This window comes from Prionailurus bengalensis, chromosome C2 (assembly GCF_016509475.1).
Source record: "Prionailurus bengalensis isolate Pbe53 chromosome C2, Fcat_Pben_1.1_paternal_pri, whole genome shotgun sequence".
In the NCBI taxonomy this organism is placed as follows: domain Eukaryota; kingdom Metazoa; phylum Chordata; class Mammalia; order Carnivora; family Felidae; genus Prionailurus; species Prionailurus bengalensis.
This window is the reverse complement of record NC_057350.1, coordinates 87,808,694-87,829,472: the sequence shown is the minus strand read 5'-3', so window position 1 is coordinate 87,829,472 and position 20,779 is coordinate 87,808,694. Positions and strand designations below refer to the sequence as shown.

Below are 20,779 nucleotides of genomic sequence, written 5' to 3'. Positions count from 1 at the left end.
GTTTCAGAGGCAGGTACTTGAGACAAAGAGTGGATGGATTAGGAGGGTGTCTAGTCTTGTTGAATCCTGCCTGTACTGAATTCCCATTCTGTGTGGTCTTAGGGGAAGACAGGCTACTTCTGGGCCTCAGTTTCTCCCTTTGACAATGGGTCTGGTAATACTGATTCGGAAGGGTGTTTATTAGAATTAGGAGATCAAACTTCTGGAGAATTAGGTGATCAAACTTCTGGAAGGTACCTAGCACATACCCGACACTTAACCTTCAGTGAAGTTGACATTCTTTCTACTTAATACAGATTTACTGTGTAGTAGTATTTGTTTAAACTAGTTTTACTAAGTGTGGCTAATGCTTTAGAACTTTACATGTTTATATACATGGGATCCTTAGTATCTTAGATTTACGTATTATTTATTAGTGTCCCTCACGTTGGAATTTTAAGGAAATGACCTCCCCTCCCAACCTCAGGTTCTATGTCAGTTTTCTAAGGTAAAACCCATTGTGGAGGCAGACGGTACTGATTGGTCCTGCTGCTCTGAGAGGGGTGACATTAATATTTTGAAGGGAGAAAAGGAGGAAAGAAGCACTGGTTTCTGTTGTCCACTGACCGTTTCCTGTGACCCCCCAGCTTGAGACACTCTGTTTTCTTAGATGTTAATTTTCTAACTATGCTCTGAGTTCTGGCCATACCAACTGCTCTTCAATGACTTTTTCAGTGGTTGGAAGTGTGCCAGGTGTGACCTTCGGGAAAACCTCTGGTTGAATCTGACCGATGGCTCCGTGCTGTGTGGGAAATGGTTCTTTGACAGCTCTGGGGGCAATGGCCACGCGCTGGAGCATTACAGAGACATGGGCTACCCTCTGGCTGTGAAACTGGGAACCATCACTCCTGACGGGGCAGGTGAGTGTGTCTTTACTGACCTGGGGAACTTGCAGTGGCTCCGTCTTCATTTAATCAGTGCCTTCATTCCCAGGGTGGAGGGTGGAGGGTGGAGGCCATGACATAGCTCACGTTTGAATCTTGATTCTGCTTCGTACTAGCTGTGAGGTCTTGGGCAAGTTTTCAAATACTTCTCAGCTTCAAGTTCCTCATCTTGAGGATGATCAGGGCATCTCCCTCATAGGGGAGGGAGGCTAATGTGTATAAAGTATTTAGCCCAGTTCATACAGTTAAGGCCTTAATAAAAGTTAGTTGCTACTGTTCACTCTTATTATTATCTTTTTGTATATCTCTTGGTTAAGAGGACAGGGGTAGGAACCAAGACCTGTGAAGTGAACAGGGATAATCAAAGCACACTAGAGGGAAGCCCTAGAATTCATTAGGGGTTAGTATCGTTTCAGGAACAAATGGGTTCATTATGGAGAAGAGGGGTTTTAAAGGCTGTTGTGTGACATCAGCTGGCAGCAAAGGGTTGGATTTGGTTCCTGCTTGTACTGTCAGCTTCAGAGTTGGCTGTCTTTATGCTCTCACACTGTATGCTCTCAAGTGTTACTTTTTGGCCACGTTTGTTTAGTTAATTCCATCTACCATTTTGTGATGGAAAAGGGAAATCATATCAGGATCAATAACAAGAAACTTAAATACTGAGCAATGGCCGTAAGAATCCATCGTGTAAGTGTCATTGAAAACGTTTACTAAGCATAGATCTGGACCAACAGCTAGGTCAGTCTTCTTCATCTTTCTAAGCTTTAGTCTCTGTTTCTTCTTCATTTTAAGGTAAGATGATTTTTTTAAGAGACGTACAAAGACATTTGTCTTTTCTTCTGTTCTCTTTCTAGGACTGAGTTAGCCTGCTTCAGAGTTAATTGGTTAGGGTGTTTTCACCAAATGTGGCATACTTCTTGTCTACCATGCCTTTTCCATCAAACAGGTTTTGTTTTTCATTTGTTTTATAATTGAGGGCTGACAGTTTAGTCATGTCAAGACCTTTTGATTCACATTTTGGATTATTTTCCTGCTTCCACAGTTAGTGGACTAATGTTTAACTCATTAGAGATAAGTAGCTGCAAAAGTCCCAATTCCTGGTCCCAAACCTTCCTCCCGCAAATGGATAAACCTCTCCACAAGCCAGGTTGAATCCTAAGAATTCTAGGATCTGAAGAAGAAATTCAGGACGTGAAGTTGGGTTGGGGGTTACAGCAAGTTTCTTACAGGTCTTCCCTATGTTGAATGACTGCTGTATGAGGCAACCATCATTGTCCTTTTAGGGGGCTACAGAGGGAAGGGTTTATAATGTAGGAATTCTAATGGGCAAAATTGCAAGGGGAGAATAATTTGGATGTGTCTTATTTCTATGTTGTTTTTTGTAGTGCTTTGATAATACCAGTTATTAGAAGTCCAGTTCTCAGAACAACCTAAGACTACAACTATTTGTATACATGGCTTAGTTCTCAAATTTCAGTTGTTTTAGGGCATAGCTCTGTCTTACTCATCTTTGGGTTCTGTATGAAATCTTACACATGGTATGCCCAAATACTTTTGTTAAATAAACCAATTGGTATGTAAGTATTTAAATAATTAAAATCTATTTAAATGTATGCTAATAATAAAGGCAGGGGTTAATTCTGTTCTCTGTGCATCTTTAAATTTCCAGAAGCCTTTTTTCCGCATGACACTTACTTTCAAACTATGATTTAGAGTACATCTAAAGCTTTTTTCCTTACAGCTTGAGGAAGGAATGTTTTATATTTGCCCCTTGATTAGACAAGAAGCAGATATTTAGTGTAACATATTTAGAAAACAGAAAAGCTTAGAGAAGTAAATAAAAATCACTAGTAATACCATTTGGCAAATCACTTCTAACATTTTGGGTATTTCCTTTTAGATTTTTGTCCATGTTTTAAGGCCTTGATAAATTCTTTCTTTAAAATTTTTTAATTAACATTTTTAGAAATTTTATCTATTTGGGAGAGAACACGAGTGCACAAGTCGGGGAGGGGCAGAGAGAGAGGGAAGAGAGAGAGAATTCCAAGTAGGCTCAGTGCTGTCAGTGCAGAGCCAGATGTGGGGCTCAAGCTCATGAACTGTGAGATCATGACCTGAGCCAAGATCAAGAGTTAGAAGCTTAACTGACTCAGCCACCCAGGTGCCCCAAGGCCTTGATCAATTCTTACACAACACTCAACAGCACCCTCAACCCCTGCCCCACATTTTTACAAAAATGGAATCATAGTGTATAAAATTTTATTCCTTATTTTCCTCTATTTAACATTAAATATGTATATATTCCATGTTATTAAATATTCTTCAATAAATATTCTATGATAGTTCCATAAATTATTTCACTATTCTTCTATGAGTTGTTATAATTTTTTTGCTATTCTGATGAGTATCCTTACATATATGGAAATCTTCGGATGTTTGTCTAATGATATATTTAGGATAAATTCTTATGGACAAGGATTGATCCTTTTACATTTTCAGTTGCTGAATTTCTTTAAACCGTCATAGTAGTTTACTTCTCAGGGTATGAGAATACTCATTTTAGCCAATCTTTGACAACTTTCAGTATTCACAATTTCTTTTAAATGTTTATTTATTTTTGAGAGAGAGAGAGCAAGCAGGAGAGGGGCAGAAAGAGAGGAGGACAGAGGAGCCCAAGCAGGCTCTGCGCTGACAGCTGAGAGCCTGTCATGGGGCTTGAACTCATGAACCGTGAGATCGTGACCTGAGCTGAAGTCAGACGCTTAACCAACTGAGCCACCCAGGTGCCCCAAGTATTCACAACTTTTAAAAACCTTTGCTAATCTTGTATCTTGTTTTCTTTTGCATTACTAGTAAGGCTAAACATTTTTCATAGTAATTTTGGCCATTTGTAGTTCTATTTGTGAATTTTGTTGGTTGATTTTCTAGTAGTGTATGTGTAGGTGTTCCTTATTTGTTTAAAAAAAACTCTTTAGCTACTAAGAATATTAATTCATTATCTGCCACAGTTAAGTGCTTTTTTTGGTTTTGTTTTGTTTTTTTTAAAATGTTTGAGAGAGAATGCGTGCCTGCACATGCAAGTGGTGGAGGGGCAGAGAGAGAGAGAGAGAGAGAGAGAGAGAGAGAGAGAGATATTCCAAGCAGGCTCTGTGCTGTCAGCACAGAGCCCTACTTGGGACTCAATGTCACTAATGGGGAGATGATGACCTGGGCCCAAATCAAGAGTTAGACGCTTAACTGACTGAGGCACATGGGTTCCCCTGTTTTTTTTCGTAGAGGAGGGACAACTTTCAGGGTTTTGCCTCTCATGTAATTGAGAACATTTGAATAAGTACTTCTGTTTCTTTAAAAAAAATTTTTTTTTTCAATTTTTTTTTTTTTATTTATTTTTGGGACAGAGAGAGACAAAGCATGAACGGGGGAGGGTCAGAGAGAGAGGGAGACACAGAATCGGAAACAGGCTCCAGGCTCCGAGCCATCAGCCCAGAGCCCGACGCGGGGCTCAAACTCACGGAGCACGAGATCGTGACCTGGCTGAAGTCGGACGCTTAACCAACTGCGCCACCCAGGCGCCCCTAAGTACTTCTGTTTCTATCATAGAAGGCATAAGACAACCAGCGATGTAGATCATATAGCTTGTGATGAGGGTTCTTGAATTGATTCACCTGCAATAATGTTCACTTTTTGAAGAAAGATCAGGGTTTTGATTTCTGCTTGCCTTATGCAGTGTTGCACAATGATTATTTTTAGTCTAATTATCATATTAGTTTACGGATGTATCAATTTTAGTTTCTTTTAAGTCTGTTTAATAGATTGCTAACTATAACTCATTTATTTTAAAGTCAAATAAGTTAATGAAAACATACCTGAAGTTTGCTTTAATGTCTGATGATGAGCCTTGTGGACATTGAGGCCTAGGAGGGTATGGTGCCCCCTGTCTAGGGTGGCCACCTCCTGGTGAAGGTACCACTGCCAAGGGTCCCATTTCCGTATTCGCTGGGTTCATCCAGGCTAATTCAACTCACAAGAAAGTGTTTATTTTTTAGTTTATAGTGAGAACCACAACTGCCTGTAAGTGGGATGTTTATGTTGGCTTGACCAGTACATTCCTTCCCTGTGGGGAGCTGACTTATATTTAGAATATTGCTTAGTGCACATGGAATCCAAGCAGGTTGCGGACTCAAGTATTTAATGGCAATGTGATCTGATCATCTGGTTTCCTTCTCCCCAATAAGGATATACCTGTTCAGTGAGAAACTCCTACTCACCTTGAGGTCACAACTTAGAATTAGTTCTTCCAAGAAGCCTGGACCATGCAAGCTAGGCCATTGTGGTGGCATGGGTAGTAAAAATGGGCCCCGTATTAAATTCCATTCTGGGTTTCCATGGGTATAGCGACAAACCAAGAAACAGATCACTGTACAAACAAACAAATAAAAAACTTTCCTCTATGGGAGGAGACATTGATTTGGCAAAGCAAGGATGAGGTTCTTGGTAGGAAGGGACTGAGGAAGGACAGAGGCAGGAGAGGGTGTTTTGTTCTTCTGTCGTGAAACTAGTTTACCTAAGAAGAAGCTATAATGCCTTGGTGGCTGCAGGAGAAGCTTCTGGAGATGCCCACAGCAGCTGTGAAATAGCCTGTCCCACCAACCCCTGTGCCAACTCAGTACATCTCAGGATGGTCTTTCCTGAGTCCATTTCACATTTTTTTTTCTATGACTACATGTCACATGTCATTTATAAATTCTTCATGATTGCCAAAAGGGTCACAGTTCCTTTTTAGATTTCTTATATGTTACTCACAGAACTGTTTTTATCATTGTGGTAAAAAATAACTATCATGTCTGACCAAATCTTTGGAGCAGTTAATGACTGGAGGTAGGAAACATTAATCTCTCATTATGGCATGAGCCTAACAAGAACTATAGAGTGCTGTGTGATGTTCACTTATTTCAAAATCCTAAGCCAATGCCATCAGTTCAGTTCTGGCAATTTTATTATTTTCTAATAAAGTTCAAATAATTAGAGTCTTAAACTCTTTAAGTCTTCAAAACTATTTCATTAGTTAATAATAACCAAAGTGAAAGTGCCTAGGGAATGTCATTTTCACCTCCCAGCTAGCATTTGAGTGGCACTTTTTTGTTACTTGCCATAGATTAAAAAATATCATTTATATATTTGTTTCAAGTTATTAGTTTAAAGATTTTTGTTGGTGTTTTTAGTATTTAAACTTTTGGGGAAGTATTTCTTTGTTTCTTTCTTTATTTCTTTTGAGGGGGATGTTTTTCTTGATTGGGCTGGGGATTTTGTCCTTTGTTTTGCTTTTGAGAACATGGAGTTGTACTAAAGAAAGAATATAAATGAAGGCTGCCTACCTACAAGTTAAAATGGGTCCCTAGAGGAAGAGGGATAGCAGAGAAAGCTATACAACATTTAATCTATTAATAATAGAAAGACTGAATTCCTTTGGTGGCCATGAGTCTCCACATGGGTCAGAAGGTTACCATAGTTTCTGTGTGTGTGTGTGTGTGTGTGTGTGTGTGTGTGTGTGTGTGTGTGTGTGTATTTATTTATTCTCCCTGTGATGTTCCAAAGAGGAGGAACCTCTTTGGACAGTCTGTCTTTTCCTGTCCTAGAGAATGCTATCTTTTTAAAAAAATTTTTTTAATGTTTATTTATTTTTGAGATAGGGACAGAGTATGAGTGGGGGAGGGAAAGAGAGAGAGGGAGACACAGAATCCAAAGCAGGCTCCAGGCTTTGAGCTGTCAGCACAGAGCCCGACATGGGACTCGAACCCATGAACCGTGACATCATGACCTGAGCCGAAGTTGGGTGCTTAAATGACTGAGCCACCCAGGCACCCCAAGAAATTGTGATTTTTGACTCTTCATTCCTGTTAAGGGCTTGTGATGATGCTTCACCAAGTCTCTGAGTCTCCTGAGAGATCTAAGGAAATAGAATGGCACAGAGAAAAAAGTACTGGGGGGGGTCAGGATACCTGGGTTCTGAGCCACCTGTGGGGTTTGAGGCCAATTATTTAACCATATGAGCCTCTTTTCCTCACCTGCAAAATGGGCCTGAAGATATCTGTTCCCTCTCCCACAATTGCACTGCTGTGTCAGGACACCGAAGACAGTAGTTTGGAAAGCTTTTGGGGTTATTTGCCAAGAAGGCCAAGATGCTAATCCCTCAGGTTCTGGTGCCCAGGGACTGGGCCTGGGGTGGCTGGAACCTCCTGAGTTACCCTGCTGTCCACATGCATCCTCATTTTCTGTGTGTGCTATGAGGTGGACGCATTTGGGAAGTACTGAACAGTCTTCACTAAATCTCTCACCAGTGGGGTGTGGACACTAACATTGGAAAGAAGGGATGAAGCGGCAGGTGGGAGGTGGAAGTTGGTGAGCTGGTAGGTCTGAGACCATAGAGGATTCCACAGGCAGAATTTTGTTTTGTCTTGGACTTAAAACCTCACCCCAGCCATTCAGCTGCTCCCTAGGGCCTGTGCATTCCCTTTGTTCCCTCCCAGCCTCCCCCTGCCATGGCAATCAATTGTTAGGCATTTACATCTGTTTAATTTCAATTATTTTAACTTTAGATGCTGCTTTTTAATTTTTTTGTTTCAGAAATCCTTTTTTTATTTTATCATTTTTTAAATTAATTTTTTAATGTTTGTTTATTTTTGAGAGAGAGACAGAGAGCAAGTGGGGGAGGGGCAGAGAGAGAGGGAGATGGAAAAATACGAAGCAGGCTTCAGGCTCTGAGCTATCAGCACAGAGCCCCATGTGGGGCTCGAACTCACGAACTGTTGGATCGTGACCTGAGCTGAAGTTGGACGCTTAACCGACTGAGCCACCCAGGCGCCCCAGAAATCCTTTTTAAAAAATTACTTCTTGAAATTTCAAAAGACTTGATATATGGGAATAATTACAAAATCTATCTTTATTATGTTCCTTGTTTATCATCTTTCCTTTCTCCACTTGAGTGTAAACTCAGGAGGGGTTTCTCTTGACTTTATTCATTGATATGTCCAAGCCTGGTGCATAGAGGGAGCTCAGTAAATACATGTTGAATATTGAACAACTTGGTTAAAAATCTCATTCCTTGTTTTCTCCTCACCCTCTAGATGTTTATTCTTTTCAAGAAGAGGAACCTGTTTTGGATCCTCATTTGGCCAAGCACTTAGCGCATTTTGGAATTGATATGCTTCATATGCACGGGGTAAGAAGGTCGACTTTGTCTGTGTTCCCTCCTTGCAGGGAGGGAACCATTTGGTTTATTTAATATGTAATTCCTGTAACAGGAATCTTGCTTCTATAGGTTTTCGGTTTTAATGTGTGCATTTACTTCTTGGATTTAATTCATTAGCATTTTCTTTTGGTTACCAGCTTAGAATATTTTTTTAATGGTATAATAAAAGTGGCACCTCCTCAAGTACCATTTGTTTTAGTTGGAGTTTATTTGCAAAATTTCTGTCTCCTCTGATGGAGAGTTGCATGAATCACTCCTTGTTCGCTGAAGCGAGAAGGTACGGGAAGATGACCTTTAAAATGATCTGTGACCGACATCACTTTAATTAATTTCAGGAAGGGAAGCAGAGCTCGGGGGTGGAAAGAACAAGCCAACATACTGTTGATGGGAAAAGCTTTGCTTCATTTAATATTGTGTTTTCAAGCCGATATCATGCCTATGTAATGTTTGTCCCTGTGAGGAGCTGTTTGAGTGTGCGTGCTCTGTTGTGGCCCTTCCCTCCCAGCCTGCCTCCCTGTCCTCAGGCTCTCCTCCCCTGTCTCCTCATCCTCATTCATGTCACCTTCTAGTTTACGTTCTGTGCTCTTCTTAAACCCCCCTCTTATTTCAGGGCACTCCTGAGGCCCATGATTTTCCTTCGCTTTCCTCTCCAGCTTTCTTGTTTTTCTGTTTGCAGTATTGTGTTGTCTCTTCCCTTGAAGTCACTCCACTTGCTTCTTTCTTTCAGTTCCTATTTGTCTTTCTTCCTCCTCTTATCTCCTTTCCTCAGTCTCTTTCATTTAAAAATTTTTTAAGTTTATTTATTTTTGAGAGAGAGGGAGCATGAGCATGGGTGGGGGAGGGGGAGAGAGAGAGAGGGAGAGAGAGAGAATTCCAAGCAGGCTCAGCAGTGTCAGCACGGAGCCTGATACGGAGCTTGAACTCATGAACTGTGAGATTATGACCTGAGCTGAAATCAAGAGTCAGACACTTAACTGACTGAGCCACTCAGGTGCCCCCTCTCTTTCATTTTTTAATCTTTTAAAGATGTGTTTCTTTTTTACTGTGGAGAGACATACATAACATAAAATTTACCACTTTAACTGTTTTTAAGCATGTGGTTCTGTGGCATTGAGCGTGTTGACATTTTTGTGCAGCTATCACTACCTCAGTCTCTTTAATTAGGTTATTTTTCTGCTTAGCTGGAGGAATAAAGGGACAGAAACATCCACTGCTGTTAGAAATAACTCTTGGGACATGATATTTGGGTTATAATTACAAGTAAGGTTGGTTTCCTTCACTGACTTTGCCCCAGACAGAGAACGGGCTTCGGGACAATGACATCAAGCCGCGGGTCAGCGAGTGGGAAGTGATCCAGGAGACGGGGACGAAGCTGAAGCCCATGTATGGCCCCGGGTACACGGGTCTCAAGAACCTGGGCAACAGCTGCTATCTCAGTTCGGTCATGCAGGCCATCTTCAGCATCCCAGAATTCCAGAGAGCGTAAGTGTCCCCCTGCAGACCTGTGCGCACAGCGCTGCCCTTCGTCCACTCCACGTCCAGTCCACTCAGCATGTGCCGGGGACCCTGTCTTCCTCAGCTGCAGGACATTTCACCACATCCTCATGGTGTGACTTCTTGCACTGGAGCTGGGTGAGAACACTTGTCAAGTGTGACGGGAATCAGGTGAGATTAGGAGAGCTTTGTAACTGAGAAACTCACAGGGGTTTGTCATATTAATAATGGCTTCCATTTTTAGACCATCAATCACCCTCTATGCCAAGAAAATATTAATCATCAATCTTCATGGAAGCCTGCCACATTCCTTCCTATAGATGCTCTAGGAGAGATTCAGTGATCGGTTTGATCAGTGTTGCCCTCCTGGTGAGTGGAGTTTCTTGGCGGATTTAAGCTTTTCATTTTTTTGCTACTCAGAATGTGGTTCACAGACTGGCACTGGTCCTAGGACTGCTGGATAGGGATCTGTGATAACTATGGAAATTGAGTGAGGATTTAGAAGTTTTTGTAGCAATTTGACATTGTCATGCTTTATGAGAGGTGTTTCATTTTTTCTTTTATTAATATTTTTAAAGGAGTCACCTGTATGAGTTGAAATAAAACAGCTGGCCCTTCACCATAGATAATTGGGAGCCACTGATGTAGGGTGCTTCCTAACTGTGTGTGTATGGGGCTGCCTTCTTCCTCCCACATGGAGGGGGAGAGCAGCTGTGTCTGTGGCCCTTTTCTTCCCTAGGCTGGGCTTAGATGGGTCGCTGCACAGACTGGGAGTGTGGCTGTGCACTCGTGGGTGTTTAGAACATTATCTTTGGGGTGCCTGGGTGGCTCAGTTCCTTAAGCATCTGACTTTGGCTGAGGTCATGATGTCATAGCTCGTGAGTTCAAGCCCCACATTGGGCTCTCAGTGCACAGAGCCTATTTTGGATCGTCTAACTCCCACTCCCCCCCCCACCAAATAATTAAAAATTATAAAAATTAAAGAAAAAGAAAATTATCTCTAGTGTATTCCAGAGTGGGTAGGTTTCTACCATGGTTCAAGTATGGAAGAGGACACATGTGCTTACAGATGGAGGGGTAGGCAGCACACTACGAACAGCACAGGACCATTTTTTACTCATGTAAAGTTGAAATGCTAATTGCTTTAATGGTGGTTAATCAAAAGTGTATCAAATATCCTTTTCTTTCCTCTCTTGGTATTTGATACTCATTCCTCTTGCTGTTTTCTGGCATTGGAAATTTGTGGTTAGTTTGCATGTCTAGTTTTCCTTTTCACATCCAGCCAATGTGGAGTGGTTCTGCTCTGCTCAGCAGTGTGCTGGGTGCAGGGGTTCAGTGGTAAACAAAAGGACACGGTGCCTGGCCCCACTTGGGCAAACAGACACTGAATAAATAAATGATCAGAAGAGCAGCTGCATGGTTATAAACACAGTAAGTTCCACGGAGGAAAAGGGGAAGAGGTGATCAGGGAGGATCTCTTTGAAGAAAGGACATGCAAAGGGGCACACACCTTGACCCATATGCAGGAGGAGTGGGGCAGAGGGTTTTAGAGGAAGAGCAAGTTTGAAGCTCTGAGATGGGAAAAACCTTTTCAAAGTTATGTATCACACATCGTATTATTTTCACAAATTTTTGCCATTGTCTCCTACTTGTACTGTTATTTGGGGGACAGTATAACTTCGTCTTATGTGTCTCATGGTCCAGGATTTTAAAAAAAAATATTGAAGGAAAGACCTTAGGGTAGGTGTTGTATAATCACTATTTCTTTTAAACTAGAATGGAGGAAACTTGTGTTCTTTTGTTACAAAATCCAACATTTTCAGTGCTTTATAGTCTATAGTTTTTGAAAATGCTTTCTACCCTCCAAAGTTTGATGAACAGTTTTATCTTTCTGATCTTTTTTTCTTTAATGAAAAAATGTACCTCACATCTGTGTTTTGGATTTAAGATTCAAATCTCTCAGCTCAGTGTTGTTTCAAGAGTTTTAGAATTTGATATTACTGAACATTTAATTTTCTGATTTCTGCACATTTACTGTATATATTTGAACATGAGCAATCTATTCATACTCATCCTCAGTCTGCTCATTCTTTTACCAAGTGTCAGTTGATTGAAATACTTGCTTTTCTGACTCCTTTCTCCCCAGCAGGACTAACTCAGTGGGGTTAGATTCAGGGGACAGTGTCTCCATTTTGTAAGTAGAAAGAGTGTCTCACAGAGAGATTAAATGCCTTACGTACAACCACAGTGTAATTTAGAAATGTCAGCCTGACTCCTCGATACTCTTTCTGCCACCAGAGCCCAGTTTACATTTCAGAATACTTCTGATGAGGATCCAGTCTAAGTAACCTGGTATAGTGTACAAACTGAATGAGAGCTAAGATGGATTATCAGATAGCAAAACTTTTTTTCCTTTGAGAACTGCTAGATTGCAAACTAAAGGTATAATACGTATTTTAAAAAGTATCCAGCATTGCTTCTGTGTTTTAACTTAATTTTGTTGTAATGAAGAATATTTCTCGTCGATTAGAAAAGTAATATAAATTACTAGCAAAATGGGCTTTTCTGACATCAAAGATTTGCCACCTTTAATTTTTTATTCTTCTCCACCAATCTTGCCTGAAAGCATAAGCCTTTTCACTAATGTTCATCTTCATATCATGTTCGAGATATGATAAAGACTGGTTTGTAGGAGGGCTGATGAATTCATCATGTTGTGTTTTAACAATTCCTCAATACAGTCTCTGGCTGTGGACAGTTTTGTTCCAAAGTTTGGTTGATCTCTTATTTGGCTCTTGGTCGACAGAAAATTTCTAGATGGAATTGTTGCCCTAGTGACACATCCAAAAACCATCTGAATGGGACTGTCCCAGAGAAGTGGGCTCTGTTAATTTTGGCATAAGTACATAATATGGGGAATAAATTCTGAGTTTGTAGACAGCAGGTGCCTACAAGTGTCCAGTAGTTGGGGGATCTGATTAGAAGTCATTGCTGACTACTATTTGTCATGGTTCTCTGCTAGGGCTTTATTATAGTAATGCCTTTTATGTTGGTTTGTAGGTAGTCAGTTATGGAAATTGGTTATATGGTTACACAATATAAATGTATTCAACACTTTTTTAAATTAAAAATGTTTTTATTTGAGAGAGAGAGAGCATGAGCGAGGGATTGGGATAGGGAAAGGGAGAGAGAGAATCCTAAAGAGGCTGCATGCTGGGTGTGGAGCTTGATGTGGGGTGGATCCCATCACCCTGGGATCATGACCTGAGGAAAACCAAGAGTCAGATGCCCAATCAACTGAGCCACCTAGGCACCCCCCACAAATATTTTATGAGTGCCTTTTACATGTCAGATGCTATTCTAGTTCTGGAGATGCAGTGATTCAGATCATGTATCTGCCTTCATGGAGATTATACTCTTGTATATAATCTCTAGAGAGATGATAAACAGGGAGATAAATAAATTATAGAATTGCAAATACTGAAGCATGCCAAGAAGAAAGTCAGCCAGGGTCAGGTGATAGGGAATTAGGACGGGTGGAGAGGTGCCTTTTAAACAGACCTGAGATGGAGCAAGGGTCTGTGGAGAGAACATTCCGGGAAAGAGAGCAGATGGCATGACCTTGAAGCAGGTGTGAGCTTGGCATGTCCTGGCAAAGAAGGGCATGTGGCTGGTGTGTTGTGGTCTAGGGGAGAGGGATGGGAATGAGGTCAGAGAAGTGGGCAGAGCAGAGTGCATGAAGTGCCAGTGAAAGGGATCTGCTTCTAGATTCTTCTTTCTAGAGCTTTCACACTCAGAGAGTTAAAGCTTGAAAATGGAAAGATGAACAGCACAGAACAGAGGGTATGAAATAGGAAGTGAACTTGAGAAGTGAGTGATTGTATAGTGAGATTAGCTGTGGGTGGTGGAAGTTGGTGCTGCTCTGTCAATGTAAACTGGTCAGAAGGACGGGTTGGGGACTGCTCAAGGGATCACAGACAGGGCAGGTACTTCCAGAAAACTGGTTCAGAGCATAGGTTTGGAGCCAGGCTGCCTGGGTGCACTCTGGGCTTCATCACTCCTTCCTTGGGTGACTTTGGAAGCATCCTGATTTCTTATCTCTCCAATGGGTAACAATAACCATCCCTTCCTCATATGGTTTTCATGAAGACCCAACCAGGTTATATAGAGACCCCTTAAGGGATAGTAGTTGTTACTCCTGTTATCATCATTATTCATTTTGATATGATTGGGATAATTTCCAGCCTTACCATTCGTTTTTGAGATGGCAGTTGTGATGGCATTAGCCGATGGTTTCTGACTCTGGTTACATGTTATAGTCATTTGGGGGACTTTGAAAAGATTGCAAAGCCCAAGCCTCAGTCTCAGGCAACAACATCAGAACATCTGGGGGTGACCCTGGCTTTGGTATTTTTTTGAGAAACTTTTTAGGTGATTCTAACTTGCACCAGGGTTGAGGCCCACTGATAGAAGCACAATGGAAGGCCATGAAGATAGCTGTAAAGGTAAGATTTCAGGAAAAGTTTTCTTTGGGTGGATGAGTTAACTTTGATAGAAAGACAAGAAGGTCTTAGCTAGGATGGCAGCTTATTTTATTTCTGTTCATTCACTTCCTACGTTTTGACTCTCCCTTCTCATTTTCTAGGTATGTGGGAAATCTTCCAAGAATATTTGACTACTCTCCTTTAGATCCAACACAGGATTTCAACACACAGATGTAAGTGCTGATTAAAAGGTATCTAAAGTTTTTTTAGAAAAGCATCCAGTAAGTGTTCTTAGTGGTTATTGCTGGGTTGCAGAATTAAAGGCAATTCTCTTTTCTTTTTTATTTTCTGTATTTTTAAAAGTGTTATAAAATGAGCGTGTGTTACTTTTAGAAGAAGAAAGATATTAATAGTTATTTATAAAGGACTGAGGCTAGTTTAAAAATGACATCGATATCAAGAAGAATGAAATAAATAAGTTAGTGTTTAAAGTTTTTAAGATTTATTTATTTTGAGAGAGAGTGTGAGCAGGGGAGGGTCAGAAAGAGAGGGGGGGGAGAGAGAGAGAGAGAGAGAGAGAGAGAGAGAGAGAGAGAGAGAGAATCCCAAGGAGACTCTCAGCACAGAGCTGGACACGGGACTGGAACTCACAAACTGTGAAATCATGACCTGAGCCAAAATCAAGAGTCGGAAGCTTAACTGACTGAGCCACCCAGGCCTCCTTAAATAAGTTATTTTTGAGTAACCAAGATAAAATGTTCCAGCTAAAAGCATTCATAGATAATGTTAATATCTCTATGGGAAAACAACAATGACGTTTTTGTTTTTCTTTGTCCCTCCTGTCCAGGACTAAGTTAGGACACGGCCTTCTCTCAGGCCAGTATTCAAAGCCTCCAGTGAAATCTGAACTCATTGAACAGGTGATGAAGGAAGAACACAAGGTATGTGTCCCAGTGTTTGCCACATTGATATGCAGGTAGGAGGGGACTTAACCAGCTAAAATATGGATTTCCTATGTTTTGGCAATTGGTGGCTGTAAATTTAGGAAGGTATTAGAATAGCTATTTCATTTTGGAGTCTAGGGTGTCTGTGTGCTCTTAAAAGTTGTGGTAAGAAATAGCTAGGGTTGGTGTTTCTAGTCATAGTTGCTTTATGGATTTTATGTGCGTGCCATTGTCACTGGTTTTCAGAACAGTGTTCTTCATAAGGTAGAGCTAAGATGGAAGGAATAAACCTGATACAAATATACAAACATTTTCTCCTTGGGCAGCATAATCTTGGCCCTTATAATGTCTTTTTTCTCCTAGGCCTCAACTTTGTTTGCTAGGATTTCTCAAGAAGCTGGTTGTTAAAGGGGCGCCTGGGTGGCGCAGTCGGTTGGGCGTCCGACTTCGGCCGGGTCACGATCTCGCGGTCCGTGAGTTTGAGCCCCGTGTCGGGCTCTGGGCTGATGGCTCAGAGCCTGGAGCCTGTTTCCGATTCTGTGTCTCCCTCTCTCTCTGCCCCTCGCCCGTTCATGCTCTGTATCTCTCTGTCCCCAAAATGAATAAACGTTGTTAAAAAAAAAATTTTTTAAAAAAGAAGCTGGTTGTTAAAAAGCAACACACACATTCTTATTCCACCTCCTCCTCCACCCTGCTCCCACCTTCAGAGTTGGGAATTCTGAATTTCTGGGGAGGGCTGGGTGGTTCTCGTTTTTGGTAAGCTCCTAGCAGATTTGTAAACCACACTCAGATATGAGAGACTCAGTTGGCCATTCAGTCACTGTTTTTTTTTTTTTTAATTTTTTTTCAACGTTTTTTATTTATTTTTGGGACAGAGAGAGACAGAGCATGAACGGGGGAGGGGCAGAGAGAGAGGGAGACACAGAATCGGAAACAGGCTCCAGGCTCTGAGCCATCAGCCCAGAGCCCGACGCGGGGCTCGAACTCACGGACCGCGAGATCGTGACCTGGCTGAAGTCGGACGCTTAACCGACTGCGCCACCCAGGCGCCCCTCAGTCACTGTTTATTGATAGAATAAATGAAAGATGCACCCCGTCTCCTAATAGGGAGACTTGCGTTTCCATGTGCCTACAGAATGGGCTACTGACCCCTCCCTGGGTGGTTCTGTTGCTCAACTCCAGAGGACACTGCTCACAACCTGGTCTTTTTGAGAGGTGCCCTTGAAATTCTGCAGTACACAGCTTACACAGCTGCGTTTGGCAGCCCGGCTCGTGGTGCTGCATATGGCCTGAATGGAGTGCGTGCCCCTTTTCTCTACCACCTGCTCTGCCCTCAGAGTGCTCTGTTTTGACTTAGTGGGCAAATCTGTTTCTCAAGTGTTGACCTCTGTGTTCCCACCTTCAGTCAGTCATCCTTAACAAGACTGACAGCAGGAATTCAAAGTGAATAAACGCTTGTTCATAACAAAGCTGGCTAGTTGGGGGAAGTGGAGAAGCTGGGAGAAGGGAGATTATGAAGGGAGCATTTAGAGGTGGGGAGAAGGAAGGGGCTTAAGAGGGTGGAGAGGGAAATAGATATTCCGAATGGCCAGGCTGGGAGATCAGAGTGGTGTGGGGGCAGGGAGATGCGTTGGTATCCACCATGGCGAGATAACAAGTCTTTCATCCATCCAAGACTGGAAGGCCCTCATCTGGGACACAGCTGAAGGGATGGTTTGGATGTGGGGCTGGAGTATGGGGGTTATTCAGGCTTCTTCCACCTCTGAGCTCCCATGAATCCTTGAAGAGGTGATGGTGAAAACAGCTGGGCCCAGCATTTTGTTTTCATCACATTTTATCCTGGGTTTTCATCCATGCTGTGTCACCTTGTGGGACACTTCTGGGTCAGAGCCCACCTTCCTTGGTGGAGGAGAAGGAGACTGGATTGGGACTCGGGGACTCTGGCTTCCTTTCCTGGCTCTGCAAGGAGCTGTGAGATCATGGGCTAGTCACGCAAACTTCCAACCCCAGCGGTCAAATGGCAGAATTGGTGTGGGTGGTGGTTGTGACTGTTGCAGGTGTGAAGGTTGTCTCTCCAGTGTAAATAAAATCTGTGTGTATTCCTGCCTGGTGTTGTGCTTTTGGAGTCTCCTCATTTGAGAAAATATAGAATAAAAATCATCAACTTAGTAATATTTGCAAGTAAAGTTTGGTTTGGTTAATATTACAATGTCCTTTTACATTAGAAAAAAAGTAGTTCTTATATGAGTAAGGCATATATTTTTTCAAATTCTATGAATAGTGACTGCTTGGGGCCCTTGCCCCCTCCTCACTGTTGGGTTTAGTGACTGTGGTGCAGTAGCTCTGTGATCTCCAGGGTCTGTAGCCTACAAGTGGGAACCCCAGCTTTGTCTGGCCCAACATGGGTAACCCAGCATTTGGGCCATATTTGGCCTGTAGGTATGTTTCCTTGGCCCACACATAAACACCTGAATTTCCAGCTTCTCTTAAACACTAAGACCCTGTGGCGATTCCAGGCCCATGATAGCAGATGGCTGGAGCTGAGTAGCAGCCCTCCCTTCAAACAGGACACACAGTCCCCAGCTGGCTCCAGTCCCTTTGTGTTTCGTGACTTGGCCAGTATGCTGTTGCATTTGAGTGTGTGACCTTTAATCTAGATGATCTGTGAAATCCTTTCCTGCTCCAAGGTACCGTGATCTAATGGTCTTAGAGAAAGGATCCTGAATGTGACCAGTAGTACAATGTGCATCTTGGGAGTGTGGGGAAGACCATCTAGCTGGGTGGGATACAAGTGAGCCTTTGGTTCAGAGATCACCAGGGTCTCTTTAACATTCAAAAGGAGCTTGAGTTGACCATACAATCTGTGGCTCTGGGGGAGTCAGTTTTAAGCTGCTATTTGAACAGACAAGTGATTCATAGTAAAATCTCCATTTCCCCTCCCAGTGGAGGGAATTGCTTTCTGAGGTATCAGGATTTTCACTGGCAGTTGGTTTCAGAGAAACCAGTTTGTGAGACTCTTCTCTGAGGTGTCAGGAGCCCTTTGGTGAGGTGGCCTTGTCCCAGGCCTGTGGCTTTTGTGATTTGTAATGTGCCTGAAATGCCCTAAGAGAAGAAAGAAGGTGTGCTAAAGCAGAGAAGGGGATGGGTTACAAGAGGAATGTGTTGTGGAAGGGAGAGAGCATGAGAGAGAAGTCAGAGCCACCATGTGGTGGGAAGGCCTTTTTACACAGCCACCACCACCACCAGCAATACTAATCGCTAAGATTGCATAGTGCTGAGGAAAGGCCTGGCTCTTCCTGTATGTTCGCTAATGCACAGAAACCTTGCCTAAAGTTACACAGTTAGTGAGTGGCAGAGCTGGGATTTACACCAGGCAGGCTGGCCCCTGAGTCTGCATTTGACCCCTACATTATTCTGCATCCCTGATAGTTGTTCTGGCTTTGCTTCAGGCTTTCCAGTGCCTCAGTGTGTGGATGGTGTAGGTGGATGACAACAGGGGGTCCTTAAAGTTTGCAGAATTGCCAGGTGGCCCAGCAACTTGTGTTTCTCAATACCTCTGTCTTACATCTTGGGTCCTTTCTAGGCTACATGCTTCCTAGTATTAAGTTGGTCTTCTGTAGACCAAGGCAAAATCTAGTTTTTATGTACACATGCTTAATGCACATTTTCATCTATAAAAAGATTTGCTGTATTTGTTTTGGGCACTGCCATTTCTACATGAATTTGTTGAATTGATTTTTAAAATTAAATTGCATCTGCTGTAGATAAAACCTCCTCACTTTTATAAAAGGACGCTCTTTCTTCTTCAAAAAATACTCCTGATTTTATGCATTCTAAGACCATGCTTTCACACATTTTAATGCTGAATGACTCTAATTTATTTCTTCTTCCGAAGATAACATGTTTTAAACAATTCTGTATTTTAAACAAACTGCATTTCTTACATGACAATTCATTTGATTTCCCCTCTAAAAAAATACTTGATGAGGAATTACCGGTCTTAGTTCTTGATCACCATGAGATTACCAGTGTTCTGCTTTGAGGTGATGTAATTTTACTCCCAAGCATAAGAGCTTTATTTTCGCTAACCTCCATTTTTCTTGGTGGGGAAAATGTAACATTTCTAACTCACTTTTTGAAATATGAAAAATAGCTTGGGGAAAGCCCTCTGTTCCTTTCTCTTTGGAGATTTGGGGTTTGAATTTGGGTTAGGAACTACTGGCCCAAGGTTTATGGTTTAAGATTAATAAAAGTTTAAATGAACAGATGCCATACACGTGTACTGGGGACAGGCTGAGATGCATCTAGCTTTCTTTTTATTCCTGTGGTCTTACAATGTAAATATCTGTACAGGTGTTGCTCTAATGTGATACAAAGCCCCACTCTTCCTGCGTGTTTATTAATTAAAGCTTTAGGCTCAGCAGAATGTGAGTGGAGAGTATCTGGCTGCTTTCTTGGTGCAGAGTTAAACAGAAAGCCCTGTATAAATAAGCATGTGGGAAAGATTCTGAACACCGTAGTCCTCTCGCTAATTTTAGCTGATCTGTTTTGCAATTGCTGATGGAGAAAGTAAGTACAGTATCCTATAAATATGACAGGTTCCTTAGGTGGTTGCTATTTTGGAGACTCCTGGGGTTCCCTCTTAATAAAGTTAGTTGTTGAGACTAGCCATTGCTTCAGGTGTTTTAAGAGCTGGCTCATGGTGAGAGTGCATGCTTCCTGAAGGCAGGTCCGACTCTTGGTCAGGTCTGGTCACTCCCTCTCATCTTGTGTGGTGATAGACCCATAGGGGACACTGGGATGATGTCAGTGACCCACTGCCAACTAAGAGATGTGGTTTCTGTGACTTCGTTCTTTGGTTCTTATTTTGGTTTTTTGGTTTCTTTTAACTAACTGCCTTATCCAGAGCCTGGTCTTAAAAAAAAAAAATTTTTTTTTTTAAATTTGCAAATATGCACACAAATAGCATTGTGTAGCTTTAGCAATCACCATTCTGCCAGTCTGGTTTCAGCAGTCCCCCCTGAGCTCAACTTTTCCTCCCTGTTCTCTTCCTCTTTCCTCCCCTTCCTCTCCCTTCTCTTCCCCGCAGGATTTTAACACAAAACCCAAGCATCCTCCTTTTCTACCTGTACATGTTCAGTATGCAACTGTGACTAGAATGCCTTCCCCCCACCCCATAAAAATCATGTTAAAAGTTGTTTAAAGTGTTAGTAGCACAGTAACAAAACTCACAACCATTCCTTAGTATCATCTAATATGCAGTCCATGCCCGGAGTTTCCCCTGCAGTATCAAAGATGACTTTTACAAATCCCCCTCCCTTTTTTTCTGCAAGCTATTGATTTATGGAAGGAGCTGAATCATCTGCCCCAGGATTGCTTTAAAGATTGTTGCCTTTTTCAGCTTGTGTTCCTGATAAGCTGGAAGCTAGATCTGGAAGATTTTGGACTATACTAGATATGAAGGGAACATACTAATAGTTGAGTATGGGAATTAGTAAGACTTCCATCTGAAGTCAGATAGAAAAGGTGTGGGGCATGGGCACAGGCAGACAGGCCAGCTGATGACCAAGACATTGACTGTGGAGTTCAGCTAGTTTTAACTAAGATGCTTGAACCCGGTGAAAGCCGGGAGCTGGTCTGCAGTGTGACGTGGAGAGGAAGAGATAGCGTCTCTCTGGTTAGGAA

At 42.1% G+C, this 20,779-nt stretch overlaps 1 protein-coding gene across 1 annotated transcript in view; it reads left to right on the top strand.

Moving 5' to 3' along the window:
• Positions 1–20,779, top strand: part of USP13 (ubiquitin specific peptidase 13) — a 117,366-nt gene that overhangs the window by 51,980 nt on the left and 44,607 nt on the right. The window contains exons 6-10 of the mRNA XM_043594848.1: positions 715–899; positions 8,048–8,142; positions 9,467–9,654; positions 14,312–14,383; positions 14,998–15,091. Of these exons, the coding sequence (XP_043450783.1) occupies positions 715–899; positions 8,048–8,142; positions 9,467–9,654; positions 14,312–14,383; positions 14,998–15,091 (634 nt within the window). The remainder of the gene's footprint in view (positions 1–714; positions 900–8,047; positions 8,143–9,466; positions 9,655–14,311; positions 14,384–14,997; positions 15,092–20,779) is intronic.